This window comes from Suillus bovinus, assembly GCF_016758785.1.
Source record: "Suillus bovinus strain UH-Sbo-P2 chromosome Unknown EDB93scaffold_85, whole genome shotgun sequence".
NCBI lineage: Eukaryota > Fungi > Basidiomycota > Agaricomycetes > Boletales > Suillaceae > Suillus > Suillus bovinus.
The window spans coordinates 96,845-112,705 of record NW_024542141.1 but is presented as its reverse complement, the minus strand read 5'-3'; the positions used below and the strand labels follow the sequence as shown (position 1 = coordinate 112,705).

Genomic DNA, 15,861 nt, shown 5'->3' with positions numbered 1-15,861 from the left:
CGGACTCGGAGTAATTTATGCCTCTTCAGTGACCTCCTTAGTCCCAGAAGCTAAGAAGAATTGGACAGGGTGCCCATTTCTCTTGGCCTTGCAGGCTGTCACAAATGAAAAGTTAATCAGTCCAGCACCCTCAAATACAGCTTTGATGACTGCCTCCTCAAATCCACCCGTGTGCGCGATGATATTAATGTGTGCTTCTTCGGTGGGTAACAACGCCTGTGCAGATTCTGCAGAAGATGGTTTCATTATATCTGTGACCAAGAGCGAACCTCCTGGTTTCAGGTATGATGCAAGAGCCTTTGTGACATCTTCGATAGAAGGGATATGGTGATACGCCGATGCACACTAGTAATCGTCAAGGTGAGAAAATGGGGCGCTGCAGATGGAGACGTACCACAACCACATCAAACTTCATTCCATCCAGCTGATTTGGGCCAGCGACGGTAAGGTCACAGCACACAGCCCTCATCTCCTCGGGTGGTATGCCCTGATTAAAAACACTCTGATTGTACTGGTCAACCATGACCTGGCTGATGTCCGCGCCCACGATGCATTTAGCATGCGCAGCGAGATTTCGGGAGATCAAACCTGGAGTACGTGGTCAAATTCACAAGAGCGCTATAGAACCTTTCATATACATGACTAACCTGTGCCACAAGCATAGTCTAGAACCAATGTCGAGTCTTCATTGAATGTATACGCGTTGATCATAGCTACTCCGAGTCGTCGAGCTAGCTCATGCGCATCGGGATGATCATTGTACCGATGGCCATGCTCATCGAAATAATTCTTGTTAAATTCCTTGAACCCGTGTTGACCTTCGTGAATTTGGGGCGAGCCATGGGGATTGGGAGAGACATGATTATGGCTATGAGTGCAGTGGTGTTGAGCATCGACATCCGAGTCATGGCCGTGCTCGGCCATCGTCACTAGAATAAGCACTTCAAGTTATTTTGAATTTGTGATGAGCTTTGGTAACGTAGAACTGCAGGATAATTCCTATTAGTAGGACCGAATTCTAGTGTATGATACTGTCCAGCACTTATACTGCTACGATAAAATGTAGTAACCAGTTCAAGTTAGTATCGACGCTGCGGATGACCAATACTCTGGTCGTCAGCGCTTAGTATATGTACTGGACAGTCATACTAGGCTCGAGACAAATTTCATTTATAAAACAAACTACTTTCTTACATCAAACGGCTCAATCATTGCATCAACCTCCATCGACAAACTCGAATGCATGACTTAAAATTGAGGTAAGCAAAACATAGCAATTGGTGCAGGCACAAAACTGAACAGAAAATCAAGAGGCATAGGACACGAAACTGAAAAGAAAGGGTGACTATATCGCTGAGTGCATCCATAACTCGGGCCAGGCAAATCCTGTTGTGAAAAGTGGTATACGCTCAAGCTTAACACTTGAAAAGGTTGGGAAGACGGTAAATCAGCAATGATTTGGGTATCATAGCCTAATGCAAAATCAAAGCCATTCATACATCATAGGCATTGTTTTGTCAGTTCGAGGCATCGATGAGCGTGCGAAGCGTCTGAATCTCGCGATGAAGGAGGTTGATCACACCCTCCATGTTATTCATCTTTTTCTTCACACTTCCCAGCTCCACGGTTGCGGGATTGGGGGCTGAGATCGCAAGCTGGGGCACTGACACATAGCTCATGACTTTGGATTTGTTAGTGAAATTCGTGGTAATCGAATGATGCACCTACCGACTCTATGCGGCCTTCGCTGCACCACTGATGTGCCCATGCGACGAGTGGTCATTTTCCGTGCCTTTACCCTCTCCGATAATCGGTAATGAGGACCACCTCGCACATCCGACTTTCCTCGCTGCCTGGTTGGTTGCTTGATATCCAACTCACACTTTTTTTTCAGTTGCTTGCATGCAGTGCAGACTAACAGGAGGCCGGTCTTGCCTGTGGCTCTCATGCATATCTTGCCTTCCCTGGCACAACGATGACAGGGATCAGTGGCGCTGAGGGTTCTAGATCGTGTTGTCAAGGCACTGGCCTGAGAATTTCCGATAAGTTAGTGTGTAACCAGAAGTGAAACGTTTCAGCCTTACCGAACTGCCAACTGCCTTCGAGGATAGACCTGTCGGTGCTTTGGTCTGAATCCTGTATTAGTGAGATAGCCGGACTATTGTTAGTAACCTACTTTCGCTTCCGGGTGTTGCACATACATCACTCCCTTCGACACGCCTCCTCCCATCTTGTTAACGGTATTGGACTTGTTGTTTGCACAGATTCGTTTGTGCGATCCATCCTTCACACCTCCTGTAAGCAGGGTTGACGGCTCAGACTCATTGATCCCCCGTTTCTTAGACACCCTGTGATTGGACCGATCCATGGACTGGTCTGTCGGGAGTGCTCCCTCCTCCTCGACATTCTCTTTCGCATGAGCCTGAGACTTAGGGCCAAAGACACGCAGCTGGCGTTCGCTGACTGCGCTGGAAGCCACAGAAGCATTACCAGATAGGAGAGAAACATCATCGGCAGTTGCGATGGGTGGGTCAGCAAGCAGTAAGGGACCCTCAGGGAGGGCCTGCAACATCTGCTGGTCCGCACGAACGTACCACGTCTTGTGGACCAGTGGGTGGTTTTCGATTCTTGGGTCATCCTCTTTGATATTTTGCCAATTGGGTATGCCAACCCACTGCTTGTTCTTGCAGATGGTGGTCATCTCTACTGCCGCCGATAGGAATATGGGGTCGAACATTGTTGCTGCTGGTATGAGCGTTTGTACACGAACGAACTGGGAGACGCTTTGTTAAATACACATAAAAAAACCTGAGTTCAAACTTACCAATATGTGGCTAATCTTTCCTCGGTATTCTACGTGCTTTGGGTCGCCAGGTTGAAGCTGGCGAGCGAAGTCCAAAAGCCCTCGAATCGTGTCAGATTCCATTACTAATGCCCTATTCTGCGGTGAAGTCATGAGCTTCGTAATGAACTGTTGCGCAGATGTTGCAGAGGACATCGTCTAAATCTTATGATGGAAAGATAAGAATAGGATTGCGAAGTCAGAAATGGCACGAAACTTCAACGCAAACAATACACGGGTCACGTGACATACAAATACTACCAACTCATTGTTACTATTGGGTTGTACCGTACGTTCCAAAAATGAGGTAAGTACATGTGTGTTGCTTGCTATCAATGTCTCTGCGAATCTCCATATTATCCATACAAAGATGACCAGGAAACTCATTGACTGCAACAAACATTTTCCTCGCACACCTATCAAGCTGGTGAGTACGGGATGCCTTTGTGTTTGAGAGTATATTTCTTACCTTAATTTCACGGTCTCACAGACCACAATTGCTTTCATCAACTTGGGTAGCCGTCACAGTGATACGCCCCAAATTCTCAGCCTGACCACCCGTGAGGTCGTTCATAGCCTCCAGTGACAAATTGAACCCATCCCGTGCCTCATCACCGACATCAATGGCGGTAACGTATATGGTATTGGTCACCGACGAGCTAGTATATGTGATTTCCCAGCATGACCCACAATATGGCGAATTCCAGCCCGTGATCTGGGGTGCACCTCCGATGGAAGGGAAGTTGGGAATGGAGTTGAAAGTGGTGTAGCCACGCGACTCCAAACCATTGGAGCCGTCTGAGCAGGCCACCGTGTTAAGTGAGTTGGATCCCATGTCATAGGTGGTATCATAAGAGAGGCTGTAAGATGTAGCGATGGCGCACGTAGCGAGTGCAGCGACGGTGGAAGTGATCAAGACCTTCATCATGGATGCAACAGCAAAGTTTTCTATAGAAGCTTGACTTGCTGAACGGCAAGGATTATTGGGGTTGGGAAGCAGTAAACTAAATGATTTACATACCGTGTAAGAGCCCTTTTTAGATTAAGTCGCACCGGCAGAGTCGGGTTGAAATGTCATCATTTCAATCAGAATTCATTACACGTTCCTCTCGTTTGATGTCTGTACTAGCCTAGCGAAACGGACGGACTAGCCGAGCGCGGCAATTCTTCACCGTTGCATTGCATATATTTGCAAGTACTTCTCAAAAAGAAAGGAAATGAACATGAGCATGGGATCATTCCATTGCAAAAGGCAGATTCCCCGTACCTGCACTATGTTCGATCCTTTTCCGAGGTAGACAGTCTCCATGAATAGGTGAGCTTTGGGTAATACCATTTCGGACGAGGCGATAATGAGCGTATATGACCGACTGACGGGATAAAGAACAGGGCAAACAGTCTTCCGCTGAAGCGAGCCATGTCAAATCTGTCCAAAGCCTATTACAATCACATGCGAATGGGCATTAGCGGCGAGAGTCTAACCATTTTATATTAGCATCTCGGACACCGCAGCCCGTCTATGCAAGTAAGACCATACCACATGTCCCCAACCAATTTACGGCAGACAAATTGGTTCTCATAAGCCAGTAACAAGGGAAAGCAACGCCACACGCACGGTGCACCGTATGCGTGATCATTAAGTTTAAACCCCCGATATCCCAACATCTTCCATCTATTGCTAGTTTCCACGTGGACGCGTTCCTGGAAAGAAGTCATAGCAATTGCTGTATTGGAGTCGGTCACGAGTTTTGCATGAACGCTGAGGATGAGACTTGATCCTGGCACAGATAACTGCACCATCTCAAAGATGAGAGCGAAACCGAGATAAATATGAGTGTTCAGGGAATATATGTCCTATAGAAATAATGAATCATGGTCTCATGTAGAGGTAGGTGACAGACTGGCATACCGCTGAGAGCGCTGGAGACAATAAACCGATGCGGAAACAAGCCACGGCAACACGTGCAGAACGTGAGCGGAAAAGACAGCCACCTTCAAGTTATGGGCTCACCTCGCAAAGTAACCGACGTAAGTTTGCATTAACACCGTGAAACAGTCCCCAATAACACCTATTGTTGAGTGTTGGCGCAGTTCACGGAAGTGCTTCACTGCAATCCAATCTGCAAGACACCCTCACTGCATCTGTCGTCGAAAAAGTTGGAAGACTGACTGTATGCAACCCGTCACAAGAGATAAACAGAGTCTACGCGAGGAGACATACTTAACATGGACGTCCTGATTGTGAGAAAGGGGTAATGATCGCAACACCGATGGTTTAGACGTCGAACGTACACAGAATATACAATTCCAACATACCGTACCTACAATACGTTCACGTCAGTGCAGCTTGCTAACCACGCTTAGAAACACAAGCTACATACAATGAGATACATGACGGTCATCAGGGACCTACGTTGCCTCTGCCGCGAATCAGTTGTGGCGTTTTCACATCGTTCCCTTGACGTGGGAGTCCGCTCACCCAGATCAGTTCGACCTATAGAGTTGTTGTCAGCGAGATGGCTGCTCCTGTAATGGTGTCGACCTGCCTCTTGTCCGAACATAAGGCCTAAAATTTCCATAATGTCAGTGACCTTTTCATACTCAGTCTTGCTCACCCCAGTCGAGCATTACCGCAGCACAAGCGGCAACTGCAACTGCGGCCAAGGTTAATCCATTCATCACGGTCATCATGTGGATGGTGCTGAACAAACCTATAAAATGGCTGCCAATAATATTCGCATTGATGAATGGTCACCAACTGGGATCATTCGTAAAGGATGCGAGTGAGCGAGCGAGAGACCTTGGTGGATGTATAAGGATCGCATTTTTGCTTAATATACCACCATCCCACACTTAGATATCGCCGAAGTGAGACTTGAGGGAAGGGTCACTAGACCATACTTGCGCTAGGATATAGCCACTCCCGCATTTGACACATGCATGAATATGAATTGGGTAGTATGTTGCTTAGTCCGTGATGAATCAACTGTGCCCAGGCTGTCTACTATGAATCATCTTCTGCAGCTGAGTAAGCAACGGGTCAGACGTGTCAGACCCAGTAGTGGCTCACCTTGCATTTTTCGGGCCAACCACAACAGCTGCCTTCATGGATCCAGAACGTCTTTTTTGCAATGATTTATTCTCTATATTGGCCCTCTCTTGCTTCGCGATGACACTCGCGCACCCCTGGAGTTCGCATTCATTGACCCCTGCGCGGCGCGCGCGCCATGGCATATATCACCGATACAATAGTTTTTTCTCGACTTTGGTAAATGCTGGGACCCCGTTGTCCTGGTTTTTCGATGTCGTTAGATAACGAGGGTCAAGCCACCTACTTTCAAGTTCGTTCTTGCTGCCACAGCCCGAATTGGGCCTCCTCGTCGCTCTGACAGGTTGATTCCGCAAAGCGTACCACCTGATTGCGGAAATGCCGTGGGAAGAGTAGCAACTTGGGAATACATTTTTTCAGGAACATCCTGCAGTTTATGCAACACCCAACGCGGAACGTAAATGACGTAGCGGGAAATGTATTGGTGGCGAAATAAGTATGGACTGCGAGGAAGCTAAGATGACGTGTGTCAGCGGAATGTCAACTGACAAACCCCAAATTCTGAAGGGAAAGGATGGACTCGGATGGAAGGCCCAGGACCACGTAACTCTGTCGCAGGGGGCAATATTCTCACTCAAATGTTTGTGATGTTCGTGGTGATCTCGTTGAAAATGAGTGGGGAGTTATCATTAGACGAAACAAAGTGGGGATTATGTGTGGACTCCTCTGCGTGTCTTGATATTAATGAAACAAAGGGATATTCTATGACTGCCCAAAAAGTCCGGTGCAAGCCAACCGGAGACTGCGTGAGCGGCGTTGCCGATAGTATAATGACGGCAACTAGATGTCGAATCCGAGCCCTCGCATGCATTCAACATGCTTCTTGAGTACCTCAGCACATTTGCCTTCTTCGTTGCCATTCTGGAGAAAACAAGCATCGCGAGAGGATTTCGTTTCTGGGCAGGCGCAACATCTGTTCATCCCGGAAGTAGCCCCCAGTCGGTCGGAATGTCAAAAAAAAAAAGCCCACACTCACGGTTTAAGACCCTGCGGGTTGAGAGGGTTCATCTTAGGGTTTGTGGGATCATATTTTTCTTTCGGAGCGGGTGCAGGTGACCACCAAGATGAAATCTGAAGAAGATGGACACAAAGAGATTAAGCAGCAAGAAGGGAAGAAAAAGAGACTCACAGCTTGGAACATGCTGCTGAGGTAGCCTATACCCTATACGTTGACCTATGATGTAGTGGCCTATGTTCGAGTAACGGTTACTTCCGGAGCTTTCACAGGTACAGGGCGGCGGCTTCCCTATGACAATCAAGGGGTCGACCGTTTTTCAACTCCGCTCTCCGTCGTTACTTCCGGATAGGCACCTTATTTTTCCAAAGAAGGTGACCGGTAACCGCCGACACGGCGACCCTTTGCCATTTAAGCCTTGGCAAGCCGTAGGGCATCCCGTTTCGCCAAGTCCAGACCCTGTCAAGATCATCATCTGAAACGTTTATGCGAGCGCTGAGCTGGCAATAAAAATCCGCAATGACGACTTTGTTTGACACTCATCAGTCTGAAGATGCCACTCTCAGTGGTACACAATCATCGTCTCTTTTGCGTCCTGCTCATCCTATCAACTCTTTCAGCTAACGTTATTGCACAAACATGTATGAACTACGGTGAAACCTCTCCATCTAATGCCTCGAGCTGTCTTTGTCCTCCGGGCTTTGGAGGTGCTACTTGTGCACAACCAGGATGTGGTGGTACCATATTCGATGGTTCCAATCGCTCTTTAGCTCAACCATATGCGTCCTCGTCTGGCTTTGCAAACTTAACTGCGTCCGATTGCACCTGCGAAAGCGGATGGGGAGGAGTGGGCTGTAATGTTTGCTCTACCTCTTCAGCGTGTCAGGTCGCGTATGCTGCGGTCAATGGTAATGCAAGTGCAACCTTGGGGCTTGGCGGTTCACATGGTTTGAATGACACCATGGTTTGCAATACTGCCCCTACTGTATGGGCAGCTGGCGAACTTAGCTGTCAAGTAAATGTCAGTGCAACATCATTGAATTCGAGCGTCTAGTGTTCCCGAGCTGACTTTTTCAAATATAGAATCCCACATTAGAGGCACTGTATCCTCTCGGATCTACTCTGAACATTCTCCGTACTTTGAACAGCTCTCTATCACCATTGCACAACACCAGTGGAACGTTGTTGTCGCCCTCCACTACTAGCTCCTCTATCTATGCTCAACTTCTGTATGCTGGCGTCGAGCAGTTCTTTTGCACTGCTTCGCCTTGTACCCAGACATCATCCAACTCCACCACCAGTTCCGGTAATACTACCTCGAGCACCTGGACATGTCAAAATCTTTCATGTAGCTGTATCAAAAATGCCACATTCTGCGGTGGTGTGCCGGCCTCAAACCTCACTACTACCATCAACAGACTCGCCGGAACATTGATAGTTGCGTGCGATAGCACCAATACCTGCCATTTTCAACAGGATGTCATCAATTCGGTATTCGGAAGTCAGGGATTATCCATGGAAGGCTGCGTCTTTGGTGAATGTGTAACTCAGGCCGTCATCGACACCACAAACACTACCGCTGCAGCTGCATCGGGTGGAACCCAATTAAGCGGGGGAGTTATCGCAGGCCTCGTTGTTGTTGGGGCAATAATTGCGCTTGGGTTAGCCGTCGTCGCGTGGGGCTGGTATGCACAACAAGCAGCGAAAAAGTTACCTTTTAATGGAGGTCAAAGCGGCGGAATAAGTGTTCAGTGGTCCGACATTTCATATATCGTGCAATCGCCCAAAAACTCACCGTCCTCCCTGATTGCCAAATCTACTATCCGAGGGGGAAAGGTCATCCTCGATAGTGTTAGCGGCAGTATCGAATCAGGTCAGCTCATGGCAATCCTTGGTCCCAGCGGAGCAGGCAAAACCACTCTTGTTGAACTCATCGCTGGGAAAACAAAATCAGGCCAATATACAGGATCTATCGTGTTCCCTCCTTGTGCCCCTGGACATCATCCGAGGGTAGCTTTCGTCCCGCAGACTGACATCCTTCCTTCAATGTTGACTGTCCGCGAAGCCCTTACATTCGCCGCATCCCTTCGCCTCCCCGAAGCTCTTCCCACATCCTCAAAGGCAGCGGTTGTCTCCACTGTCATTTCCAAACTAGGTTTGGATGGCATCGCCGAAACCAGAATTGGCGCAACTGACGGGACTGGTAGAGGTATCAGTGGCGGAGAAGCTCGTCGCGTTAGCATCGGGCTCGAACTTGTTAGTTGCCCGGATGTGCTCGTTTGCGACGAGCCCACCAGCGGACTAGACTCGGTCAGCGCCTTCAGGATTGTCAATGTGCTGAAAGAACTCGCACGTGAAGGTGGAGCTGCTATAAGCCAACAAGGCTCACATGGACACCGAAAGGGCGTGGCGGTGATCTGCAGTGTGCATCAGCCGAGTTCGCGGCTTTACCACACCTTTGACTCTGTTCACCTCCTTTCCAATGGGCGTGCACTGTACTCGGGGCCAGGCGGATTAGCACCAGCCCAATATTTCATGCGCATGCGAGAAGAGGGAGGAGCTGGGGCCGATATCCTGCCTTACGAAGAGGGTTATAACGTTGCAGATTACCTACTCGACATCGCGAGCGAATCTCCTGATATCTGCAGCATGCTACCGGGCAACAATGCGGTTGGAGAAATGAAGTTCAGTGACGGCAGCGAGAAGGCCGATGGAAGGAAAGACGTCGAAGCCCTCGTCTCTACGAAAAATTCGGCACAGGGTATGTATGCGGCAACCTTTTTCACACAGTTACAAGTTCTTTGCGGGCGCGAATGGAAGGTTTTGAGAAGGTGCACACACTTTTAATCGTTCGTTTCGATGACCTCTAACCTAGCCGACTTTGGCAGAGACAAGACCTTATTTTTCACGCACATGTGCGTCGCTTGCGTGCTCGGAACATTTTGTGGTATGTATGGATGATTATACTGCTGACTATACTAATTGTATGGTAGGTGGTCTCTATTATCAGACTGGTTTAACTATCGCCGGATTTCAGGCTAGAGTCGGATCCCTTTTCTTCATGGTAAGTTATGGTTTGATTGTGCAGACTCCATATGAAACCGCTTTCAGGGGTCTCTCATTGCATTCTCATCCCTTAGCGCACTCTATAATATCGTTGAGATACGACCTCTATTCCTTCGTGAGAGGTCAAACTTGTATTACAGGTTTGTCAATTTCTTCTCGATAAAGTTTCTTTCCTCAGATGCGCTTTAGCCCGACGGCTTGGCTCCTTTCACGTCTGATATTCGACGTGATACCCCTTCGCATCATACCCACCATCGCTGTCTGCACCATGTAAGTCACTTCACTCCCATCGTCCATACTTGTGGTCTGATCTATGATCTCAGTACATACTGGATGGCTGGGCTTACACATGACGCAGTTCATTTCTTCAAGTTTATACTCGCCATCGTCCTGTATACACTAGTCATGACACTCTTTGTATGTTTTTTGCCATTGCACCATATCTCCCCTGATTACTGGTTGGCCATGCAGAACTTCCTTTTAGGAACGCTATTCCGCAATGGCGGGATTGCGATCCTGCTTTCTGCTCTTTCTGCACTCTACCAGATGACCTTTGCTGGTTTCTTTGTCCACCTCTCTTCAATACCACCTGTCTTGCGTTGGCTACAATGGCTTTGCCCACTCAAGGTGCGTGTAAATGACATCTCACGTTTCATGAATGTTCATCGAATCCACCAGTATACCCTCGAAGCTATTTCGGTAAACGAAGTAGGTTCAGGACTTATGATCAAGGATACCTTGCAAGGCGTACCTGTCAATGTATCGGCGACTCTCATTATGAAGCTAGTGAGTATTGTTTCTGTATCTTTCCTTTCGCATCACTGACTGATCACTGCGCACAAGCTGTTCGGTTTTGGCTTGAACAATTATTATAGAGATATTCTTGTGCTCTTTGCTTTTATAGCGGGGCTTGGTGTTGCTGTTATCGCTGTGGTTTGGTTGAGGATGAGGGAGAGGCGGTGATGGTCGCCTTTGTGAACAAGTTGCTTGCGTGTTATTTATATATATATGTTAGGGCCGTTGACTTGACTTTGCTACTTAGTTCGTCGCTAATAGAATAGGTTTTCCTTGACATTATCTGACTTCATGAGAGCTTGGCTGGAGTGGGAACTGGAGGATATCTGATACACTGTTAAAAGGATTCGTCTAACGGCCAGTCCAAACTTCAGCAAGAACGTATGTTTTGTGCGAGCTATCCCTTCAACCAAACAATTTTGCCATACGGCGTCCAGGATTGCCCCACCTTCATTCCTGAGTTAACGAGGAATGCAACCTCATATATACCCTCGCCCCTCCCTTCCAGCGTCCAGCGTTCGCCTTCTGTCTCTGGCACGCTGATGATGAGTCGGGGTTTTCCTCCAGCGACGTCTGTCTTAGGTGTGTCAAGTACCCAAGTTGCTCTTCGCGATGTGTTCGACACGGGTGATTTACCAGTGACCGACGTTATATTCGCTATCATGTCCGACAGATCGTCGTCCTCCACCAAAATTCGGACGTATGCAACCCCGAGTACTCCTGACGGATGTTCTGCATTCGAAGGGGGATCCAGTGGGACCTTGAAAGACCCCGATCTGAGACAGTGCCAGATAAGTATCGAACGAGGCACATACCCTCCATTCCCTTGGTGTGACATCTCCGCAGAAGAATGGAACAACTCCTCGGTCACCATCCTGGGATGGTGCAGAGATTCGCCACTTTAATATCTTACCGTCGCTGCGCTCTCGTCCTCCATCAACTTCTGGATCATACCGAATTCCACTCTTATCCTTCTTGGCTCGGGCGTTTATAAGTTTTGATATTGAGGTGCTGGAAGACCCGAGGAACGCGTAGTCAATCCAACCAGGTTCTTTCCATGCCCAGGGATTGGCATCCCGTTTCTGGCGCTCAGGTGATCCTGGCGGGTAATGTGATGCGGGGTGCGTGAAGGAAATTAGCTCAAGGTATGCGCCGTCTTGCAGCATCTGTGCCCGAAATGTCAGTGAATAGAATTCTGTTACATACTTCACGTTAGGCAATCATACCACGAGCGCATTTTCTGTCAGTCCCCCAGCGTGCGTACCGCCTGGGAGGACACTACACGTCGAATTCGCCCTGAGATATTTTCAAACCTTGAAAGGTGACGCACTGGAAGCCAAGATCACGGAATTGCCGTGATACCTCATCTACTGAACCAGGAGGCGTGAGATGTACAATGTGATCCAGAGTCTTGGTTGAGGGTGTTGGCATGGTTGTGTTCACAAGATCAGGGCGGCCACCAGCTTAGCAAGTATGGAACAAAAAGTGACGAAAATTATGAGTTCGTGACACTAGGTATTACATATTGATATCGTCAATAGAACTGTTTCGTAAATAATGTGGCGACGGTCCAAGAAGTCCTTGTCAAGTCCGAATCGTAAACAGTGTCAGTTTTGGAAACATCGTAGTCCAAAGCAGTGTCCAAGCACGCTACAATGTTCGAGTGTGGTTTCAATCGGTGGTATCAGGAAGACGTTACCGAAACTCATGCAAGGTCCGCAAAGCCAACACTAGAGTTTCCAACATCAAAGGCGGTGTACACGTTTCTCAGGAAGACATCACCAAGGACCCATACATCTGAAGATATGTCAGCATTGTGAGTGCTAAACAATTCAAGACAGACCTCCAAGACTGTCACTGCCTGCTATACCACCAAGACAGGTATCTCCTGAAGAACCGTACGTGCCAAAATTGAAGGTCTCTGTGGAAATTGCAAATGACTTTCCGCCAAGGGTGATGGTCACATTTGGCATGGCGTCACACGGTACTTGAAACAACGTTCAGACAAACACAATGGCGAACCTGTCAAGATGCTTACGCGAGTATACACCTCCACCTACTTCTGTCGCATTGATAGCTGCGTAGAGCTGACTGACGTATGACGTATCACCCAAAATCAATGTGGTCCCAGTGTCAACAATGGCGGAGAATCCATCGATGATATCTTTTCCGTTGATCCCGATGGCATCACCAGTGACCTGCCAATAACCCTGACAGATACATGAATGGTGTTTAGCGTAGTTTGGAGCCTGCAGCTAATGGCTAACGCTCACCTGTTGGGTTACTGGAATATACGTGAATGGACCTCGATACAGCGCAGAGTTCACGCCACCGACATAAAGCTCAGAACCAGAGGATGCAAGTTTGAAAGCAAACACAGGTTCTGGGACAGCTCCTTGTGAAACCAACGTCTGGAAAACCGAGTCTGCGCCATACTCTGAAATGGACTTGAAAGCCATTCCCATCATCCCATCCGCACCAAAGTTCTCCGACGAGAGCCCGTATGAATACAACGAGGCAACACCAAGCGTCTGTGCACTGGCCTGCAACATACTTCAAGAATGAGAATAAAAGGCAACAAGAACACTACGCACATTGAAGCCAGCAAGTGATACGGTATCTGTGTATAGATCGCCTGTAGCCATGGAACCATCGCCGTACTCATCCATGAAACTCTTGCCAAGGGGCTTAGCAGACGAACTACTGTTGGGATTGTAAATTTCATGTCCGCTGCACGCGTCCCCGCAGGTTGGTCCAGGTAGAAAGAAGTCCGTGGAACCAGTATCGCAGTCAACTGGGGGTACTCGCATCAGTGCGTCATACGTGGTAAAATCAAGTCGGAAATGCAAACTTGTAAATGTATGCGGCGGAGTGCCGACTTCGATTTTTCCAAACCAACGCTCGTTTAAGTCGTCAACTAGCGGGTCAGAACCGGGTGCTGCCACACGCTTTTTTGGGGATGAGAAGAGGACGGCGCCAGTGTTTCTCTCAAACGCAGCAATGCCTCGTTGTAACTTGCTGAATATCTGCTCAATAGGGAACGACACTGTACAAGAACAATCACCTACATCATTGTGCTGCCAATATAAGCCATAATTGACGCAGGGTCAACAGGGCCATGTCCATCAGCGGTGGGCCTGAGAGTAGATCTCTTGGTTAAGGGTATCGAAAGAGGTTGTGGCTGAGGCAAAGTAATTGCCAACACCTGTAAGGTAGCGATTAGGGACACAGATAAAGCACGCATTGCAGTGGAAGAAAAGGATATATCCAATGGAAGCCCTCACCTCACAGAGGGCTCATTATAATGAGCGTACAACGTGCGCACTGCAAATATTTCACTGGCAAGAAGGCGCCGTAACCACGAGGACGTTCTATATAGTACCACTGAGCCACGCAACCGCCGACCTTGTACACAGAAGTTGTTCTGCCATTTGCGCGAATGAAACGCGATGAACCAGCCTTGTGACCAAACCTGATAGCCGAAAGGTTCTGTGTATAATTCTGGTACCTATATGTTGCCTAGCGTTGAACGTTGAACCAAAACTACTAAGCGAAGTCCACCAGTGGTCTTCTTTCCCGTGCCATTTGCTCATTGGCGCATGTTTTCCAGCCAGTGTTCGGCTGCTCTATGAGGGCGCATTCTCTAGTGGAATCACGTATCGCCGACTCCCGGATACCTTTGCCCCAGCACTTGTGAAGAATGGTGAAAAGGTCCATGTTGTTCCCCGGGAAAGAACCTCATTAAAGCTCGGAGCTGCATGCATCAGGAAAACGGCTTTCAGGTTGGCAACCCAGTGACACTGGACACCAAGGATCCGCGAACCGCATCAAAGTAAACACCAGTGTATGCGGATGTTCTATGTCACATCATCACGCGCACTCACAATACCTCAGTCAAAAGCCGGCGCTGGCGTTCTGTTACTCGCTCGTAGGCCCGCGAAACTGCGAAGAAATTGCACATATGCACATACTCGTGGGTGGTAACTCGGGACAACTTGGGGTGGGACAATTCGATATGTCATAGCCTCGACCTTCGGAAGAACTGGGTTTATTATGAAAGTTCCTGCCACCCTCCCGAGTCGGAGGTAGCCATCGATTTTCAGTATTCACAATGATGTCCTAGTAAGCGTTCGCTGCGTACCTGATGCTCCAAACACTCGCAGGACGGTAGGCTGCCATCCCGGGCGGTACACATGTTGAAGGGACAAACAGAAAGTGCGCTCGTGGTATGATCGCCGCGGCCGCCTAGCTATAGCTAACCGGGCAAATTTAAATCCACGTGGTATCCGAAATCACGCGGCTAGTACATGCTCGCTCCACGTTTGCAAGCTAGGCTAAATCCTGGTGCTACGCATTGACTCTCTGAGATCGATTCAAAAGTTGAGAAGTCGAGTGCACTGGAAATTAATTGATGTGACACATTAGGTGACCGTATTGATTCATTATCGCAGAAGGGGCGAGGTGCACGATATATATGACCGGAAGTCTCCGTGTCAGGGCGTTACACTGAACTTCAAGGTCAGGCGGAATGACTGGGAGTCTTATATTCAGTCGTGAACTGGTCTTACTGATTCAACGTAAGTAGCCTGAGTATACAACAACCCGAGTCCTTTCCAAGTTCGAATCCTAACACGTCATCAGTTTTGCAAACATCAGGCTGTAGTCCAAAACAATGTCCACATAAGCTACGTTGATGACCTGGTCGAAGATGATTTCCGTACAGTCTGGTAACCGTCACCGGAGCTCATGCAAGGTCCGCAGAGTGTAAGTCAGCGGGGGCAACTCTAGACCAGCTAAGAGCACCGCTGGTGTTGATAGCACTGATAGAAGGTTGTTGCTTAATGAACCATCAGCAAGACTGGAATTCTCTGTGAAAAGTAGAATCATCTTTCCCTCAAGAGTATAATGAAATACCGAATACATTTGCTGTGAGTGAGAAAGGCAATTCCCAGAGCTACCAAATCCCCGCTGCCTATCCTATAGCAAGATTTTTGAGTTTTGGTGCAAGATTTGGCTAGCTGCGCAGTGTCAGCATTCTTGATCGATCACAGATGTGTGCTGTGACGATGCAGTGTTCTCTTGTAAGTCCGTAGC

The 15,861-nt window shown here is 48.3% G+C and overlaps 7 protein-coding genes across 7 annotated transcripts; 1 reads left to right on the top strand and 6 right to left on the bottom strand.

The window, feature by feature from the left end:
- Positions 1-15: 15 nt before the first annotated feature.
- EDB93DRAFT_1093586 (S-adenosyl-L-methionine-dependent methyltransferase) lies at positions 16-924 on the bottom strand (the record flags this gene model as incomplete). The annotated part of the gene is made up of 3 exons (XM_041446530.1): positions 16-345; positions 395-588; positions 648-924. The coding sequence occupies 3 exons, from the start codon at positions 922-924 to the stop codon at positions 16-18; spliced, it is 801 nt and encodes a 266-aa protein (XP_041302932.1).
- A 218-nt stretch (positions 925-1,142) lies between these two features.
- On the bottom strand, positions 1,143-3,028 carry EDB93DRAFT_1175700 (uncharacterized protein). Its single transcript, XM_041450491.1, has 5 exons — positions 2,825-3,028; positions 2,177-2,773; positions 2,085-2,129; positions 1,729-2,029; positions 1,143-1,681 (listed from the first exon to the last, which is right to left on the bottom strand). Exons 1-5 carry the CDS (start codon positions 2,996-2,998, stop codon positions 1,518-1,520), a joined length of 1,281 nt encoding a protein of 426 aa, XP_041302931.1. The 5' UTR covers positions 2,999-3,028; the 3' UTR covers positions 1,143-1,517.
- A 107-nt stretch (positions 3,029-3,135) lies between these two features.
- EDB93DRAFT_895018 (Cerato-platanin) lies at positions 3,136-4,037 on the bottom strand. Its single transcript, XM_041457857.1, has 3 exons — positions 3,864-4,037; positions 3,312-3,808; positions 3,136-3,258 (listed from the first exon to the last, which is right to left on the bottom strand). The coding sequence occupies exon 2, from the start codon at positions 3,768-3,770 to the stop codon at positions 3,327-3,329; it is 444 nt and encodes a 147-aa protein (XP_041302930.1). The 5' UTR covers positions 3,771-3,808; positions 3,864-4,037; the 3' UTR covers positions 3,136-3,258; positions 3,312-3,326.
- Positions 4,038-6,316: 2,279 nt separating this feature from the next.
- EDB93DRAFT_894945 (COX17-domain-containing protein) lies at positions 6,317-7,176 on the bottom strand. Its single transcript, XM_041457856.1, has 3 exons — positions 7,081-7,176; positions 6,928-7,022; positions 6,317-6,864 (listed from the first exon to the last, which is right to left on the bottom strand). Exons 1-3 carry the CDS (start codon positions 7,090-7,092, stop codon positions 6,732-6,734), a joined length of 240 nt encoding a protein of 79 aa, XP_041302929.1. The 5' UTR covers positions 7,093-7,176; the 3' UTR covers positions 6,317-6,731.
- A 180-nt stretch (positions 7,177-7,356) lies between these two features.
- Positions 7,357-11,167, top strand: EDB93DRAFT_894772 (uncharacterized protein). The gene is made up of 10 exons (XM_041457855.1): positions 7,357-7,927; positions 7,990-9,737; positions 9,795-9,853; positions 9,900-9,970; positions 10,018-10,112; positions 10,162-10,242; positions 10,296-10,389; positions 10,444-10,599; positions 10,651-10,758; positions 10,816-11,167. Exons 1-10 carry the CDS (start codon positions 7,460-7,462, stop codon positions 10,933-10,935), a joined length of 3,000 nt encoding a protein of 999 aa, XP_041302928.1. The 5' UTR covers positions 7,357-7,459; the 3' UTR covers positions 10,936-11,167.
- EDB93DRAFT_1093605 (glyoxalase-like domain-containing protein) lies at positions 11,165-12,198 on the bottom strand (the record flags this gene model as incomplete). The annotated part of the gene is made up of 4 exons (XM_041446533.1): positions 11,165-11,527; positions 11,583-11,933; positions 11,994-12,045; positions 12,098-12,198. 4 exons carry the CDS (start codon positions 12,196-12,198, stop codon positions 11,165-11,167), a joined length of 867 nt encoding a protein of 288 aa, XP_041302927.1.
- A 43-nt stretch (positions 12,199-12,241) lies between these two features.
- On the bottom strand, positions 12,242-14,071 carry EDB93DRAFT_1331592 (aspartic peptidase domain-containing protein). Its single transcript, XM_041455216.1, has 6 exons — positions 13,836-14,071; positions 13,362-13,785; positions 13,041-13,310; positions 12,806-12,977; positions 12,611-12,754; positions 12,242-12,564 (listed from the first exon to the last, which is right to left on the bottom strand). Exons 1-6 carry the CDS (start codon positions 14,009-14,011, stop codon positions 12,473-12,475), a joined length of 1,278 nt encoding a protein of 425 aa, XP_041302926.1. The 5' UTR covers positions 14,012-14,071; the 3' UTR covers positions 12,242-12,472.
- Between the last annotated feature and the right edge of the window lie 1,790 nt (positions 14,072-15,861).

What these genes read in the sequence shown, in the direction of transcription:
- EDB93DRAFT_1175700 (XM_041450491.1), bottom strand. Translation starts at nt 2,998, where the DNA reads ATGTCCTCTGCAACATCTGCGCAACAGTTCATTACGAAGCTCATGACT. An exon ending in GAAAGATTAGCCACATATTG is followed by an intron (nt 2,774 to 2,824) that starts GTAAGTTTGAAC and finishes AGCGTCTCCCAG; the next exon opens with TTCGTTCGTGTACAAACGCT. An exon ending in TGCAACACCCGGAAGCGAAA is followed by an intron (nt 2,130 to 2,176) that starts GTAGGTTACTAA and finishes TACAGGATTCAG; the next exon opens with ACCAAAGCACCGACAGGTCT.
- EDB93DRAFT_895018 (XM_041457857.1), bottom strand. Translation starts at nt 3,770, where the DNA reads ATGATGAAGGTCTTGATCACTTCCACCGTCGCTGCACTCGCTACGTGC.
- EDB93DRAFT_894945 (XM_041457856.1), bottom strand. An exon ending in AACCCGCAGGGTCTTAAACC is followed by an intron (nt 6,865 to 6,927) that starts GTGAGTGTGGGC and finishes CGGGATGAACAG; the next exon opens with ATGTTGCGCCTGCCCAGAAA.
- EDB93DRAFT_894772 (XM_041457855.1), top strand. Translation starts at nt 7,460, where the DNA reads ATGCCACTCTCAGTGGTACACAATCATCGTCTCTTTTGCGTCCTGCTC. An exon ending in GAATGGAAGGTTTTGAGAAG is followed by an intron (nt 9,738 to 9,794) that starts GTGCACACACTT and finishes CGACTTTGGCAG; the next exon opens with AGACAAGACCTTATTTTTCA. An exon ending in AATGGCTTTGCCCACTCAAG is followed by an intron (nt 10,600 to 10,650) that starts GTGCGTGTAAAT and finishes CGAATCCACCAG; the next exon opens with TATACCCTCGAAGCTATTTC.
- EDB93DRAFT_1331592 (XM_041455216.1), bottom strand. Translation starts at nt 14,011, where the DNA reads ATGCGTGCTTTATCTGTGTCCCTAATCGCTACCTTACAGGTGTTGGCA. An exon ending in ATATTCCAGTAACCCAACAG is followed by an intron (nt 12,978 to 13,040) that starts GTGAGCGTTAGC and finishes TGTATCTGTCAG; the next exon opens with GGTTATTGGCAGGTCACTGG. An exon ending in AGGTGGAGGTGTATACTCGC is followed by an intron (nt 12,755 to 12,805) that starts GTAAGCATCTTG and finishes CGTTGTTTCAAG; the next exon opens with TACCGTGTGACGCCATGCCA.